The following is an 18,003-nucleotide window of genomic DNA, read 5'->3' as shown; positions in this document are numbered from 1 at the left end:
AAAAAATTATGAAGTTGTGAAACAAGCATAATGAATACTGTTATTGTCCATTCTAATTTCCAGTTAGCTGTTGGGGGGTGGTTGCACTTATTGTTAGCATTTATTCCTTGTAGTGAAGTGTTTTCTGTCATAATTTTGGAGTTGCTGGGTGGCGCCTGTGGCTCAGTGGGTAGGGCACCAGCCCCATATACCGAGGGTGGCGGGTTCAAACCCCGACCGGCCAAATTGCAACCAAAAAAATAGCCAGGCATTGTGGCAGGTGCCTGTAGTTCCAGCTACTCTGGAGGCTGAGGCAAGAGAATCGCCGAAGCTGAGTTGGAAGAGGGCGATAAAGTGGGACTCTGTCTCTAAAAGAATAAAAAAAATTGGAGTTGCTGCTTATTTTACTACTTGTATTTTGTTTTAATCTTTCATTTTCTTTCTCCCCTAACTGTAATTGTATCTCAACTACAGTTCTGTCTTCAGAACTGAAATTGATTACTTCCTTGAGTGGTTTCTGAGAAACACTTCTTAAAAATGTCTCTTAGAAAAAGTAAGAAAACTATTCTTACTTATTCCTGTATTCCTAGCACTTTGGGAGGCCAAAGTAGGAGGACTGCTTGAGGCCAGGAGTTAGAAACCAGCCTGAGCAAGAATGATACTCCATCTCTCTAAAAATTGAAAAATTAGCCAAGCATGGTGTGGGTGCCAGTAGTCCCAGCTATGTGGGAGGCTGAGGCAAGAGGATTGTTTGAAGACAGGAGTTTGAGGTTGCAGTAAGCTACGATGACACCACCGCACACTAGCTCAGATGACAGAGTGAGACCTTGATTCAAAAAAAAAAGGAAAATTAAAACCAAGAATTGTATTGAGTCTGGTGGGAAGGACAGATGGTGTGATAAAACAAGTAAATACCTATAGTTTAGCAACAGAAAGGAAAGGAGGAAGTCAGGGAAAGAAAAGGAGGAACAGGGAGGCAGGAAGGAGGGAGAGAGAGGAATAGGAAGAAAAGAAAAGGAAAGAAAAAGGGAACCCATGCACTAAGTGTACTAGTGTACTGTTTCCATCTGTCCACCAGAGGGCGGTATGTTAGCAGATGGTAATAAAGGCCAGGCTAAAAGATTTTCTGTCTACAGTTGTCATTGCTTTTAAAAATGGAATATATATTTTAAAAAATGGAATATAGCATTTATAATATTACAATATAACAATTTTTTTAATATATAGATATGGAAAATTATTAGTTTCTAAAAAGTTTTAAATGTATATAAGAATGCATGATAGCAGGCTCCTTAGTGCATGTAAAAGTCTAACAATTGTATTTTATTTGTTTATTACTTATTTGGATTTGCTCACTATGTACAAAAATACTTTTTCTTTAGAATACCTGGCTCGGCCCCTGTGGCTCAAGTGGATAAGGCGCCAGCTACATACACCTGAGCTGGTGGGTTCAAACAGCCCAGGCCCACCAAACAACAATGATGGCTGCAACCAAAAGATAGCCAGGAGTTATGGCGGGCGCCTGTAGTTCCAGCTATTTGGGAGGCGGCGGCAGGAGAATCAATTGAGCCCAGGAGTTGGAGGTTGCTGTGAGCTGTGATGACAGGCACTCTACCCAGAGCGACAGCTTGATGCTCTGTCTCAAAAAAAAAAAAAAAAAAAAAAAACTTAAATAATCGTTTTTTTTAGTTCTGAAAACAGGACTATAGGGTGGCCCCCGTGGCTCAAAAGGATAGGGCACTGGCCCCATATGCCATAGGTGGAGGGTTCAAACCCAACCCCGGCCAAAAAAAAAAAAAGAAAAGAAAAGAAAACAGGACTGTAGTTGAGCTACAATTATAGTCAGGAGTTTAGTTTAGTTATAATTACATTTTGGGTAGAAAGAAAATAAAGAATACTTAAATAGGGAACTTAAACGATCATACTTGTTTAATGAGCTGATTGAATAAGTTTACTCTCAAAGCACCTTGGTTGGAAGAATATGTTTAAGAAAAATACTTAGAAAATTTTAACATTGAAAAACTTTTCAAGTTATTATAGGTAATGTTTTGTGGCCTTTTTATTGGCTGAGCCTGTTAAATGAGTTAGATTTTAATAATTATTATCACTTTTAGTAATCACATAGCTGGAAGATACAGTCTTCTCTTTCTTTCCAGGTAGATATATACTTAAATTTTCCAAGGAACCTTAGCTACCTATACTTTTCTGTAAAATCTCAAAGGAGGGTATTATGATCATAATATTAGAGGAAAAAACAAAAACCAAAGAGACAAACTAAAAAACAAAAAAGAAAGGAAAGAAAAGAAGCAAATAAAAGTAGGTATAGTAAGGAAGTACTTCATGCTTCTTGGAACATCCTAGTATTGAAAGTGAATTATTCCTGTTGAGACTTTAAGCTTGTGTCTCTTGAGAAAGTTAAGGATTTAACTTGAATTTGGCCAATTTTAGCTTATTTCCCAGCTGGAATGAGATATGTCTTGTTTCCTGATTCTGAATGCAAAATGAATATAGCCAAACAAATGTTAACATTATTGATTCCTGAAAAGTTTACCCCAGTTTAAAAATCCTTTAAGTATAATATAAATATTTAAATTTAACATAAAATAACTTTTTATCTTACTGAAGAACACTATGTCAATAAAATATAAAGTTAATCTTTATATATGTACATATATGTATTTTGAACAGCTGTCATATACCAGGAACATAATAAAATGGTGCACAAGGATTGGCCATAAGGTTAGGCTTCTAGCTAAGAATTCTTTCCTATATGATTTAATATCAATGTTTCTTTTGTCCTTTAGAGAAAGTTCTATTTGGGAGGTTATGGGAAATTTTAATTATCAGTAAGAGGCTGAGTTGGAATAAGATGATGTTCCTTGTTGATAAGTTACAAAGTAAATCTCATAAAGAATTTTTTTTGCAGTTTTTGGCTAGGGCTGGGTTTGAACCCGTCACCTCTGGTATATGGGGCCAGCACCCTACTCCTTGAGCCACAGGCGCCGCCCAAGAATTTTTAATTACAATACAAGATGAGACGTGGCAGGTTCCATGGTGAGTGTAAATAAATTCATGTAGCAAGGAAAATGAGGCTATATAATATATTATTATTACACTTTGATTATTCTCATGTAGATTGTTATTCATAGTTGACAAATATGCTGAAAGGCTTAATTAGTATTTAAAGCATATTTAAGAATACCCAACTAAAGCATATGGTGGATAGACACAATTACTAAATAGAATATTTGTCATTTATATGTCACTTCATTTGAAGCTCTTAATTCATTGATTTCCTCAATGTATGATTTCCAGTTTATTTCAGGGGAAGTTGAGGAACAGGCAAATATTCATATGATAGAATATAATAAAAAGCTTCTCTTTATAGTGAGTGCCTAGTCATTATACAACATTTTTTAATGAAAAATTTCAGACTGGCACTGATAACTCAGTGGTTAGGGTACCAGCCACATATACTGGGACTGGCAGGTTTGAACCCAGCCCAGACCTGCTAAAAACAACAATGACAGCTACAACAAAAAAATAGATGGGTGTTGTAGCAGGTGCCTGTAATCCCAGCTACTTGAGAAGCTGAGGCAAGAGAATTGCTTGAGCCCAAGAGTTTAAGGTTGCTCTGGGCTGTGACACCATGGCACTCTACCGAGGGTGACATAGTGAGAATCTGTCTAAAAAAAAATTTTTTTTTTAAATATACAGAAAAGTTTAAAGAATCTAATACTTGTATATGTTCTCTTTCATTATGGATAACACGTTTAATTATATTTTGTCCAGGGCTAGAGTCCTGGAGGGTATAGTTATTACATCAATTGGACAGATATATATTTTATAAGCAAATTCATGTGAATATAAAAATGTCCTACTTGCGCCTTAGGAGTCTAGTAAGCTCCATAGTATCTTTCCTGCTTTGAAAAACATTGTGGAAGACACCATACTGTCTTGTAAAAATTTAAGATCCATGAAAAGAGTAGATGAAGCAGGAGAAAGAAAGGTCATTAAAATTTATAAGGAGCCTGATATGTGGTAGGGATAAGTATCCTTCCATATACTATCTTATTTGATACACATGAATGCCCTGTGAGGTTTCTTTATTCCCATTTTACACATAAGAAAACAGACTCAGCTAAATCAAGTAATTTGTCTATGGATGTGAATTCATTTTGCCTTTAAAGCTAAAGCTCTTTTCACTTCAGCTGGAGGTATCATTTTTAAAATCAAGAATAAGGGTCCATGTTGAGAGTATTGGAAAACACATACTATATGCGTATGTACCCTTCTCCTTCCCACGCACATTCACATTTTCACTGTGATTAATACACCTGTTAATAAAACGCCAGATTTAGAAGCAGGACATGGATTTGAGTCTTTCAGGTTCTTTATGTCCAGTTCTCCCTACTAGAAAAGGAGAGATCGGCCAGGAATGGTGCCTCATGCCAGCAATTCTAGCATTCTGGGAGGCTGAGGTGGGAGGCTTGCTTTCGGAGTTGGAGACCAGCCTGAGCAAGAGTGAGAACCCGTCTCTACAAAAAGAGAAAAAATTAACCGGCATTGTGGTGGGTGCCTCCCTTCAGCCACTGCGGGAGGCTAAGGCAGGAGGGATCACTTGAACCCAGGAGTTTGAGGTTGCTGTGAGTTATGATACAACGGCACTCTAACCTGGGGCAACAGTTAGACAGTGTCTCAAAACAAACCAAAAATAAGAAAATAGAAGTAATTACTGCCCCTTTTCACTCTAAAGGACTGATGTGATAATTATGGAGTTAACATGAGCTAGCAGTCAGAAACTACGACTCCCAAAATGCTCAGCGATAGAGGCTGACGCCAATCCAGGACACAAATCCAGCTTTAGGGCAAAGGTGACCCCGCTGGGTCCCAGGCAAAATAGGGCGCAGCCAGTCCTCACCTCTTTTCCGATGCATCCAGGGATTGTAGTTCCCTTAGCGCCACGAACTGCCCTTAGGGCAGGCCATCTACTACATGTCCCGTGACGACCTGAGGCCCGGGCAGCGCCTGCGCATAGAAGTAAAGGGAGCGTGTGGGCGGTACTAGTAGCTGGAGGAGTAAAGATGGCGGTGAGGGGGTCTCCGCCTTCTGCTCCCGGCTGAAGTGCTTTGAGGGAGGTAGCAGCGGTTACCAGAGCCGCAACAGCAATCTAGTTGTGGTAGTTTCGGCAGCAACGGCCAAGGCCAGAGCAATGGCGGAGCTGGAGCACCTGGGAGGGAAGCGGGCAGAGTCGGCGCGAATGCGGCGGGCAGAGCAGCTTCGGCGCTGGCGGGGCTCGCTGACAGAGCAGGAGTCCGCGGAGCGACGAGGCGCGGGGCGGCAGCCGCTGACGAGGCGTGGGAGCCCCAGGGTGCGCTTCGAGGATGGTGCTGTCTTCCTAGCTGCCTGCTCTAGCGGGGACACGGACGAGGTAAAAAAGCTTCTGGCGAGAGGTGCCGACATAAACACGGTCAACGTGGACGGCTTGACAGCCCTTCACCAGGTAACTTCCGTCTCCGTTTTATAGGCGTCCAATCTCCCTATGCATGAGCCTGTGACCCTGTGAATCACTCCATGGAGAGTATTAGTGTCACCTCCGAGCTCTCTTGTATGGACACTGTCCCTGTGGGCTAATCGGTTTCATTCTTGGCCAGCTTCCTCCACTAATCAAGTCTTTTTCCGACCCCAGGGTCTGTCCCTGAAGGAATAGTGTCATCCGGCAGCCTGGTCAGTGTTTGTATTTCCCTCCACCTACTTGGGTTGTCATGGTTACTGATGATTTTGTATTTGGTGTTATCCCTATAGATTTGTATCTTCACTTATCTTTAGTTGTCTTGTATGTACACCGTGTCACTCATACACATGGTGTCAGTTGTCTAATGCCTTTTCAGAAAATTCCATTTTTTTGTTTATGTATCCACATTATAGAATATCTTAGATCACTTAAAGAGTCAATCTTTAAGCTGGGTTGAAGCAAGCAGGTCCAAAACCACACCTCTTGTTTTGCTGATTTGTGGTGTTTCAAAACAGTTTGCCTCCTCCAGGCTATAGCTCCTGGAACGCCCCTGACCTCATTGTTACGGGTATCTTATTTTCTTCCCATCCGTGCTACTTTCCAAATGCTTCCTATAGAGAACTAAGCTATTGAATTATTTCTGCCTCTGTCTGATACGTACAAAATAGCCTTTCTATTTTTCTCTTATTCTGAAACCCTCTATAGAGATCACATGCCCTATATATAGCTCCAGTATGTGGATTGTAGATGATCTATGCTTGGTAATAACACCTTTACTTCTCTCACCTTATGCAACCATAATCTGTGTGTACTTTGTACTGACTGTCATAACTAACTACACTCTCTCTCCCCAAATGGAACTTCATCAGCTATTTTGGTGAGCTGAGAGCTGGACACCCACTCTTAATCTTTCTTCTGCCGTCTGTGCAAAGAATGTGTTGGCATGAGAACCCACTTCTAATTCAACTTTATGTTGTGAACTAAAATAAAATCTTAAGGCTTCCTTGCTCCCAGTAGCTGACTACTGGACCCTCTCTTGGCCAAGGGAATCCCCTAAACTGAGTTGCCAAGCCATGAGAAAGGGGATCAGACATACTACATCATGTCTCCCTCCCTTCTTAGAGATGTTCTTTGTGACTCATTAATAAGTTTAAGGATAGGCAGGACATCTGGTAGTTTGTCCCTGATTAACAGACAACCCCCCTTTCCTTGTTTTTTCTTTATTGTTTCCCCTCCCCCTTTGTTTTTTGAGACAAGAGTCTCACTCTGCTGCCCAAGCTAGAGTGCCATGTGTGCCTAGCTCACAGCAACCTCAAAGTCCTGGGCTCAAGCAGTACTTCTGCTTCAGCCTCCTTAGTAGCTGGTACTACAGGTGCCTGCCACAACACCCAGCTTAATTTTTCTATTTTTAGTAGTGACATGTCTCTAGCTTGCTTAGGCTGGTCTCAGACTCCTGAGTTCAAGTGATCCTCCACCTTTGGGCTCCTAGAGTGTTAGATTATTGTCATGAGCCACCTCACTGAGTGAACAGACTCTTATCTTAGCATTCCTTTTTGCTTTCTCCTGGTCTACAAAGCCTAACTCTTTCAGCCAATTGTCAGCTAAAGAATCTTTAAAACCACCTATAACCTGTAAGCCCCTGGTTCGAAATGTCTCACCTTTTGGGGCCAAACCAATGTATGTTTTCCACGTATTCATTAATGACTTTACCTGTAATTCTTGTCTCCCTGAAATGTATAAAACCAAACTGTAACCCCACCACTGGGAGTTCACTTGCTCATTGCTTCTTGGGTGTGGCTCCAGGTTATGGTCCTCAAATTTGGTTCAGAATAAACCTCTTTAAATCATTTTACAGAAAATGGCTCCTTTTCCATCAACAATGTCAAAGCACTTTCCTAAATATATTTAACCAGTAGTTTAAAATTATTTCTCATCTTATTTTCAATCCTTCTTTTTCCAGTGGAAGAAACTTTTACTCTTTTCGTCCTACTTTGTATCCATTTTTTCCTGCTCCCAACAGTGCCTCACAATACAGGCAGTATAGTGCTTTGCTGTGTAAAAATGATTTCATCCCTTACCTTATGATTCTCAGCCGTGGTTCTCAGAAGTAGGTGGTATTGTTATTCCCATTTTACAGATGAGGAAACTGATGCTCAGAAAAATCGTTACTTGTGCAAGATTAGACAGAAGTTGCTCATTGACATGGATTTTTTAGATTTAAATTGCAGAGCACTATATCCTACTTAATAAGGATCTGAATGTAAAATAAGAGAGAAGCTAAGAGAACCACATCAAATTTTAAACTTTTTGCACTGTTTGGAAAGGTGAGTTCTTATTTTTCCAGTGTATTTAAGATATGAAGGGAATTTTTTTTTTTTTTTTTTTTTTTTTTGAGACAGAGCCTCAAGCTGAGCCCCTGGGTAGAGTGTCGTGGCTTCACTGCTCACAGCAACCTCCAACTCCTGGGCTCGAGTCTCCTGCATCAGCCTCCCAAGTAGCTGGGACCACAGGCACCTGCCACAAGGCCCGGCTATTTTTTGGTTGCAGCCCTTATTGTTGTTTGGTGGGCCCAGGTTGGATTCGAACCTGCCACCTTAGGTGTATGTGGCTGGCGCCTTAGCCGCTTGAGCCACAGGCGCTGAGCCTATGAAGGGGATTGATACCGGGATTCTGGAAGAAATCATTCCATGGGTTTATAGAATATAGAGAAATAGAATCCTAGAATCCAGCTTTCAAAAGAATCCAGCTTCAAAAGAATCCAAAATCCAGCTTTTTCTTTTTTTTGAGACATAGTCTCAAGCTGTTGCCCTGGGTAGAGTGCCATGGTGTCACAGCTCACAGCAACCTCAAACTCTTGGGCTTAAGGGATTCTTTTGTAGCTGGGACTATTTTTTTGTTGTTGCAGTTTTCATTGCTGTTTTAGCTGGCCTGGCTGGATTGGAACGCTCTAGCCTTGGTGTGTGTGGCTGGCACCCTACCCACTGAGCTACGGGTGCTGCCCTAGAATCCAGCTTTCTACTCTTAGCTATCTTTTTTTGAATCACTATTCTATTGAGGCATGTTTTTCTTCGTGTAGTTTGGTAAGTAGCCTTGTTTCTCTTAAGATGATGCTGCTAGCTAAGTCTGGTCCTTACCATACACATTTTAATATCACCTGAGAAAAGCACCTTCTTCGAAATTATCCATGGTAGATCTCCTTCCCGTATCAAGTAACATTCCAACTCCTTCTCTTGAGACTGACCACCTTGATTCTCTTCTTTCTCTCTTTACTTACCACCCTAGATTGTGAAGTGTAACATTTCTCAGTTAATATACTATTCACATTCAGTAATGTCTTGAAATAGGAAATGGCAACAGCAGTTATGCAATTATTTATTTATTTATTAGAGGCAGAGTTTCACTTTGTCGCCCTCAGTAGAGTGCTGTGGCGTCACAGCTCACAGCAACCTATAGTTCTTGGGCTTAGGCTATTCTCTTGCCTCAGCCTCCTGAGTAGCTGGGACTACAGGCACCTGCCACAGTGCTTGGCTATTTTTGGCCAGGGCCAGGTTTGAACCCACCACCCTTGGTATATGGAGCTGGCACCCTACTCACTGAGCCACAGGCATCGCCCAAAGAAGTTTACTTATTTTTATTTATGCAATTATTTTTTAACATTTGTAAATCCAATGTAGGCATTCCCATTTATAGGGCTGGCAATGAGTTGAACTGTACAGGCATATTCAATACTAGACAGATTTAGCTTAAGGTTAAGCTGCTCAAAGATTTGAGGTCTTGTGTTGAGAAACCATCTTTTCGAACCAAGACAAGGGGCCTTTATTGGTTTAGGAACTCTCTTACAAATCAGTTTCTGAAGAAAAAAGAAAACATAAAAAAATAAAAAAATACATATAAAATACAAAATACAATTAAAAAATACAAAAAAATCAGTTTCTGGAGAGTTACAGTGTGTCTCCATGGTTATTATAAATAAACTCCATAAGAGATTATTTTCAGGCTCAGCACCTGTGGCTCAAGTGGCTAAGGCGCCAGCCACATACACCTAAGGTGGCAGGTTTGAATCCAGCCCAGGCCCGCCAAACAACAATAATGACTGCAACCAAAAAAAAAAAAAAAAAATAGCCAGGCATTGTGGTGGGCACCTGTGATCCCAGCTACTTGGGAGGCGGAGGCAGGAGACTCGCTTGAGCCCAGGAGTTGGAGATCGCTGTGAGCTGTGATGCCATGGCACTCTACCCAGGGGGATAGCTTGAGGCTCTGTCTCAAAAAAAAAGAGATTATTTTCAAAATGTAAGACTGGAGCCACCAGTAACAGAACCATCAACTCTAGGACTGATTCTCCTTCTGTGAAATGGAGGGTGAGTGGTAAAGTTATCTGAATTGTTTAGTTAAAATATCCATCTATTTTGGGTGGTGCCTATAGCTCAGTGGGTAGGGCGCCAGCTACATACACCGAGGCTGGTGGGTTTGAACCCAGCCCAGACCAGCTAAAACAATCGTGGCAACTGCAACAACACCAAAAAAATAGCCAGGTGTTGTGGTGGACGCCTGCAGTCCCAGCTACTTGGGAGGCTGAGGCAAGAGAACTGGTTAAGCCCAAGAGTTTGAGGTTGCTGTGAGCTGTGATGCCATGGCCATCTACTTTATAAACATGATATGAATTATTTGGTAATTGCTTCCTTCTCTCCTTGGTTTCAACCATGGCCACTTAACCAACTATGGATTATCATCATGGCATGTTGAAAGAAACCCCCAGATAACACTGAGGGATGGTTTTTCTCCTCCTCTCGCAAGGTCAGGGTAGACAATTTGCACAGCAGGTTGTGGTGCCTTGATGCTACTTTTGACTTAGAGTCCTTTCTTGGCAGCTTTTGCTGAGACCACGAGGTGCTTGAGTCAGAGATAACAAGCTCCAGGGGGCCTATTAATAAGACTTGAAATAGACTGGGATAAGAAGTATCTCAAAGGTTAGATCAGCTCTGATGAAAGCCTTGGAAACTGATACAGACTGAATTTTAGTAACTAAATTAAGATTTGGTGTGTGTGCATTTAGTGTCCTAGAGTTCTTAATGAACAAGGTCTTAATCTGCTTATATAACCATTGAAGGCATTTGCATGCTCACAAAGGAATTCCCATTTCATTTTATATATACACATTATAAGGCAGGAATGTGCATTAATTGTATGTGGCTGATACCTTTAAAAATTTATTTTATTGGCTTGGTGCCTATAACTCAGAGGCTAGGGCACCAGTTACATACACTGGAGCTGGTGGGTTCAAATTCAGCCTGGGCCTGCCAAACAACAATGACAACTACAACCAAAAAGTAGCCAGGCATTGTGGAGGGCGCTTGTAGTCCCAGCTACTTGCGAGGCTGAGGCAAGAGAATCTCTTAAGCCCAAGAGTTTGAAGTTGCTGTGAGTGATGCCACAGCAGTCTACCCATGGCGACAGCTTGAGACTCTGTTTCAAAAAAAAAAAAAAATTCTTTTATTTAGTAAGGTTGATTATTAGCATCTCTCTTGGTATCGTTGCCATTGTAATTGTGTGTGCTCTAAGCCTATGTACAGGCTCTTAGAAACGATTTATACCATATTATTAGGCTATTGCGTGAGTCAGTTGCTTTTATTTATTTTATAATTATATTTTTTACTGAGACACTCTCACTTTGTCACCCTTGGTAGAGTGTCGTGGTATCATAGCTCACAGCAACCTCAAACTCTTGGGCTCAAACGATTCTCTTGCCTCAGCCTCCCTAATAGCTGGGACCACAGGCGCCTGCCACAGTGTCTGGCTATTTTTTGTTTGTTTGTTGGTTGGTTGGTTTAGCAGCCCTGGCCAGGTTCAAACCCCCCAGCCCCAGAGCTTGTGGCCAGTGCCGTAATTGCTGAGCTATTATGGGTGCCACCAGGTACTTGCTTTTAGAAAGATTTTCTAGGATTCGTTAAAGTGAATGCTTGCTTGTTCCTTCAGCATATACTGTATTGTTGCTTAAATTGGTGCTGAATGTGGTAAGGAATATTGATAGATGTTGTCTCTAGCCCAGTCTGATTTGTCTTCATTTGGAGAGGGAATGAGGAGAAAAGAATAATTCCATACTTGGCCAATGGAGGTGGCTCACGCCTGTAATCCTAGTACTCTGGGAGGCTGAGGCGAGTAAATCGTCTGAGCTCAGGATTTTGAGACCAGCCTGAGCAACAGTGAGACCTCGTCTATAAAAATAGTGAGGCATTGTGGCAGGGGCCTGTAGTCCCAACTACTCAGGAGACTGAGGGAAGAGATTCACTTGAGTCCAAGAGTAGTTTGAGGTTGTTGTGAGCTATGATGCCATAGCACTCTACCAAGGGCATCACTGTCTCAAAAAAAAAAAAAAAAAAAAGAGGAATTCCATACTTGACTCAGAAATTGAGGCTGATTTGTAATGGTCTCAAGGGTCCAAATTTGGAGCTTTAAGGTACCCCAGACTGAAAATCAACTTGTTGAATGAGCTTCTGTTATTCTAGAGTTGCATTAGTCTGACTCTATAGCCTTAGGGAGGTTAAAATTACATATTTCTCTGGAAGAGAGATGAAGATAGGGAGAGCTGAGGGGCAGAGGATAGGTTTAGCAATTTATAGGTGACACTGAAGCTGACTAAGATGACTGAGTGTTCATTTCAATAAGAAATAGTATGTTTTGAGTGGCGCCTGTGGCTCAGTGGGTAGGGTGCAGCCCTACATCCCGAGTGTGGTGGGTTCAAACCTGGCCCCGGCCAAACTGCAACAAAAAAATAGCCAGGCATTGTGGTGGGCACCTATAGTCCCAACTACTTGGGAGGCTGAGGCAAGAGAATTGCCTAGGCCCAGGAGTTGGAGGTTGCTGTGAGCTATGTGATGCCATGGCACTCTACCGAGGGCGATAAAGTAAGACTCTGTCTCAAAAAAAAAAAAAAAAAAAGAGTATGTTTTGTGTGCTAACTTTTATGGTAGAATAAAACTTAACCCTTTGTCTTTTATTCTAAGTATTATTTATTCCTCTCACAGTTCCATCTGTGAAGTTACTTTTGCCATATCCTGAATATAGGTAAATTCTACTTAGCATCAGGACCCTTGGCAGTCCCGTTAGTTGTTTTATTATTCTGCATCTAGAAAAACAGTCATCCATCCTGAGTTGTTTTAGTAGGATACCTCTTCAAATCGGTTAATATGATGCATCAGACTATGTTGGGTCTAGACCCTTGCCATATATTAGTCCGAAGTTTCCGTGTAGTAATGGACCTCAAAGTCAGATTTAGAAATTAGACTGGTTTTTGTTTTTTTTTGTTGTTGTTTTAGAAGTACAGAAACAAGTGACTTTCATTTGTTCCCTCAACCAAATTTTCTTCCTTATTTGCAGAGTAGTTATAGTTATCCTACTGAGTGCTATGTGTTGGTATTTGGGCCTTTAGAGTCTTCTCTGTATTTTAAACAGGCAACATGTTGATGTATGTAGTTTAAGCACAATTCTGCTGAAGATTAGGGATTGGACAGGTTTTATTTGCAACTTAATAGTGACTGTTTATTTTTTCTTTTAAATGTTTTAATATTAAGATATACTTTCTGTACAGTAAAGTTTACTGTTTTTAGTGTAGAGTTCTATAACTGCATAGGTTGTAGAACTACCACCACAATCAAGATGTGGAACATTAACCATTACCTCCCATTTTTTTGTGCTCTTTTGCAGACAATCCCTCCTCCCTCTCCCAGTCTGTGACAGCCATTCATCAACTTTTTTTTTTCCTGTAACCATAGTGCCATATAGGTAGAATCATATAGTATAAAGCCTTTTATTACATATTTTTAATTTAATTATTATTTTTTGAGACAAAGACTTACTTTGTCACCCTCAATAGAGAGCTGTGGCATCATAGCTCATAGCAACCTCAAACTCTTGGGCTCAAATGATCCTCTTGCCTCAGCCTCCCAAGCAGCTGGGACTACAGGCACCGCCACAATGTCCGGTTATGTTTTTAAAGACAGGGTCTGCCTCTTGTTTAGGCTAGTGCTAGGATTATAGGTATGAGCCACTGTGCCCAGCCAGGCCATATGAAGTGTTTTCGAATCTGTTACTATATTGCACTGAGAATCATCTATCTTGCTATGTGTCAGTAGTTCATTAGTCTTTATAGATGAGTGGTATTCCACCATATGGATATACCACAGTTTGTTTATCCATCCAGTTAAAGGACATATGAATTATTTCTAGCTTTTGGTAATTATAAATAAAGCTGCTATAAATATTTGCATATTAGTTTTGATGTGAACATAATTTTTCATTTCATTTGGTTAAATTTCTAGGAGTGAGATAGCTGAGTCATGTGGTAATGAATGTTCAACTTTGTAAGAAAACTGCCAAACTGTTTTTTAGAATGACTCTATCATTTTGCATTCCAGTGTATGAGTTCTTGTTGCTTTGTACCCTGTTGTAGTCATCTTGGGATGGTGTAACAAAATACAATGAATTGAGTGGCATAAACAACAAACATTTATTTCTCTCTGTTCTGGAGGGTAGAAGTCCAAGATCAGGTTGCCAGCAGGGTTCTTGGTGAGGATCCTCTTCCAGTTTATAGATAGCCGTCTGGCTATATACAGTCAGCCCTCTGTATCTGAGGGTTATACATCCATGGATTCAACCTGTCTCACTCTGTTGCCCTGGATAGAGCATTGTAGTGTCATAGCTCTTAGCAACCTCAAACTCTTGGGCTTAAGCAATCCTCTTGCCTCAGCCTCCCAGGTAGCTGGGACTATAGGCACTCACCACAGTGCCTGGCTGTTTTAGAGATGGGGGTCTCACTCTTGCTCAGGCTGCTCTCGAACTCCTGAGCTCAGACAGTCACCCACCTCAGCCTCCCAGAGTGCTAGGATTACAGGCATGAGCCACCACGCCCCGCCTGCAGTATGTTTCTTTAGTGACTTGGTAATAATACTAGTAATAGTAATAGTAGCAGTGGCAGTAGTAGTGGTAGTAATAGTGGTTCCCACTTATTTAGTATTTACTCTGAGCCAGGGATGTTCTAAGCACTTTTAATATATTGACTCATATGTAATACTCAAAATAACTCATGAAATAGTTATTCTTATCTGGATTTTGCAGAGATAGAGAAACTGCCCAAGGTCACGCAAATAATTAGTAGCAGAGTTAGGATTTATTCAAGCCCAGATAGTCTGATGATAGTGCTCTTAACACTATATATATATGTTACTTTAGACTATATTGCCTCTATTGTTAAAAAAAAAATTAGAAAAGGGGTGACGCCTGTGGTTAGGTAGGCAGGGTGCCAGCCCCATGGGTAGGGTGCCAGCCCCATGAGGGTGGCGGGTTTGAACCCGGCCCTGGACAAACTGTGCAACAACAACAAAAAAATAGCCGAGTGTTGTGGTAGGCACCTGAGGTCCCAGCTATTCAGGAGGCTGAGGCAAGAGAATCTGGTGGGCCTGGGAGTTGGAGGTTGCTGTGACCTGTGACACCATGGCTGTCTACCAAGGGCCATAAAGTGAGGCTCTGTCTCTAAAAAAAAAAAAAAAATCAGAAAGTGAAAGTATAAAGAAGAAAATTGAAAGTGACTTAAAATTAGGCTACTCAGAGATAAATTTGCTAATATTTTACTACAGTCCTTTCAGCTTTTTTTCTGAATGTTCATTAAATTGTGGGGATACATACATATATATGTAAATAAATATTATTTTCCTTGTCATCATGTTCCTGTATCATTAAATAGGTTTTTTTTTTTTTTTGAGACCATGTCTCACTCTGTTGCCCAGCTTAGAGTGTGGTGGTGTCAGCCTAGCTCATGACAACCACGAACTCCTGGGTTCAAGTGATCCTCTTGCCTCTGCCTCCTGAGTAGCTGGGACTACAGGTGCTTGCCACAAGGCCTGGCTAGTTTTTCTATTGTTAATAGAGATGGGGGGGTCTCACTCTTGCTCAGGCTGGTCTTGAACTCCAAAGCTCAAGTAATCCCCCTACAATGTTAGGATTACAGGTGTGAGCCACCTCACTATGCTTTTGGAGTAAAGTTTTTGTTGTTGCAGTTTTGGCTGGGGCCGGGTTTGAACTCACAACCCTCAGTATATGGGACTGGCGCCCTGCTCCCTGAGCCACAGGCACTGCCTAGGAGTAAAGTTTTTGATACTTTAATAATACACCATCATTTGCATTTATACAAGTATATTTTTCTATTTAGGGATTTTATTAGATGCTTAATTTACAACTAATATTGAATGCCTAATGGTAGATCATAAGTCTCTGTAACAGTATGTATATGGTAAAGTTTCTAGGAACCCAAGGAACTAATGGTCTGGCTTGGAGACAGAGAAATTAAGAAAAATTATTTTTAGGGTGTTAAGTTCTGTGATACACCAGAAAGGATGTTTTCCTAAACAGAGGTACACAGGAAGGCAATCCAGGATGATAGAGCAACATGGGCAAAGGAATAGGAATGATTGTGGTGGGTAGGCAGAGGACACTGGGGAATCCTAGTGATTTTGTTTGAAGGGTTATGGATGATAATGGGGATGACATGCTAGAGGGCTTTGAACATGAAACATCAGGCCAAGGGGGCTTGATGGAGTCCTCAGTAGAGAGCTCTAATGGGTTTGAACAGGGCCATCACCCAACCACAGCAGTATTTTAGCACTATGAAGCTGCAGTTGGGTTTCATATGAATGCAAGGGCAAAGATGAAAGAACCAGATTAGTGAGTGGAGATGAGAAAAAGTTAATAAAATTCTAGCCTGTGAGTCTGAAAGAATTCTGTTATTTAGACAGAAATAGGATTCAGGTAACTATCGAACTGAGATTCTCTGACGACATCTTAGTAGAAATATGCTTTAGGAATGTGTGTGATTCAAGGCTAGTCACTTTTCAGATGACAGTTTTTTATTATTTAAGATGAGAGATACTTGGCTGTTAGCATAGAGGTAAGAACTGAAACAGAGTGTGGAAGAGGAGGGGGAAAATATAGAGAGAAGAGCAGAGCATACAAGTGAGTGGTGGGCAGAGGATGCAGAAATTCTATCAGATGAGTTTGGAAGTTTGAGGCTGCAGTGAGCTGTGATTGTGCATCTGCACTCCAGCCTGGGGGACAGATTAAGACCCCATATCTCTAAAAAGCAGAAAAGAAATTCAAGTTAGAGCCATTGGAGGATGTGGTCTGCTAACTAATAGCCCCCCAAAGATGTCCATGTTCTAATAATCCCCAGAACCTGTGAATAAATTACCCTACATGGTAAAAGGGATCTTGTAGCTGTGATTAACTTAAGGCCCTTGAGATGAGATTATTTATTTAAGTGAGCCCAATGTAATAACAAGGGTATGTATGAGAAGTGGGCAAGAGAGCAGAATCAGTAGTAGGAGATGTGATAAAGGAAACAAGAGATGGAAGTGATTTGAGGAAGGAGCTGTGAGCCAAGGAATGCAGGTGACTTCTGGAAGCTGAAGAGGCAAGGAAATGGATTTTCATCTCAGAGCCTCCCTGAAAGGAACCATCCCTGCCAACTGGACTAACTGGACTTCAGCCTAATGAGACTTATTTCAGGCTTCTGACCTCCAGAATTTTAAGATAATAAATTTGGGGGTTTTTGAACAACTAAGTTTGTCGTAATTAGGCACCAGGAAGCTAAGGAAGCTACTGCAGAGGAGAACTAAGAAAGTACAGTGATATTGAAGTGTTTCAAGAAATGAGTCATTAATAGTGTAAAAGGAAATGTTTTTCTTTTTTTTGAGACAGTTTCACTCTGTCACGCTGGGTAGAGGGCTAGGGTTCTCACAGCAACCTCAAACTCTTGGGCTCAAGTGATCCTTTTGCCTCAGCCTCCCAAGTAGCTGGGACTATAGGCACCCACCACAATGCACAGCTGTTTTGTTGTTGTTTGTACCCACCAGCCCTGGTGCATGTGGCCAGCACACTAACTGCTGAGCAGGGGTGCCGAGCCTATCGCTGCATTTTAAATTAGGGCCTAAAATATATGACAAGACACCATAAAACTCATTTCTGGCTAGTTCAAATGGTTTTATTATTTATGAGTTTATATTTTAGAATATTAAGCCTGGCCAGGTGTGGTAGCTCACGTCTGTAATCCTAGTATTCTGGGAAACCAAGGCAGGATTGCCTGAGCTTATAGGTTGGAGACCAGCCTGAGCAAGAGTGAGACCCTATTTCTAAAAATAGCCAGGTGATAGCTGGGCATTGTGGTGGGTACCTGTAGTCCCAGCTACTTGGGAGGGTGAGACAAGAGAATCTCTTGAGTCCAAGAATTTGAGGTTGCTGTGAGCTATGATGGTACAGCACTCAAGTGAGACTCTGGCTCAAAAAAAAAAATTAAACCTGACAGTTGGGGCAGGAAGGTTATGTCCTTATTACTGATGGGCTGATTATTTCTTTACTTTTAGGCAGTACTTCTCACTGATGCTTAGCTAACTTAGATTATTTTACTTTCCAATCTGGTTTGGCTCATTTCCTACTCGATAGCAGTTTCGCTTTTTTTTTTTTTT

At 41.2% G+C, this 18,003-nt stretch overlaps 1 protein-coding gene across 4 annotated transcripts in view; it reads left to right on the top strand.

The window, feature by feature from the left end:
• The first annotated feature begins 5,047 nt into the window (after positions 1-5,047).
• PPP1R12B (protein phosphatase 1 regulatory subunit 12B) overlaps positions 5,048-18,003 on the top strand; it is a 246,089-nt gene continuing 233,133 nt past the window's right edge. For all 4 annotated transcript variants that reach the window (XR_002774006.1, XM_023514580.1, XM_023514579.1 and 1 more), the window contains exon 1: positions 5,048-5,482. Coding sequence is in view for 3 of the 4 variants with exons in the window: in XM_023514580.1 (XP_023370348.1) it covers positions 5,192-5,482 (291 nt within the window). In the remaining variant the exon portion in view is untranslated. The remainder of the gene's footprint in view (positions 5,483-18,003) is intronic.

This window comes from Otolemur garnettii, unplaced genomic scaffold, assembly GCF_000181295.1.
Source record: "Otolemur garnettii isolate 467f Iridium unplaced genomic scaffold, OtoGar3 scaffold00055, whole genome shotgun sequence".
Classification (NCBI taxonomy): Eukaryota; Metazoa; Chordata; class Mammalia; order Primates; family Galagidae; genus Otolemur; species Otolemur garnettii.
This window is presented reverse-complemented; position numbering and strand designations above follow the sequence as displayed.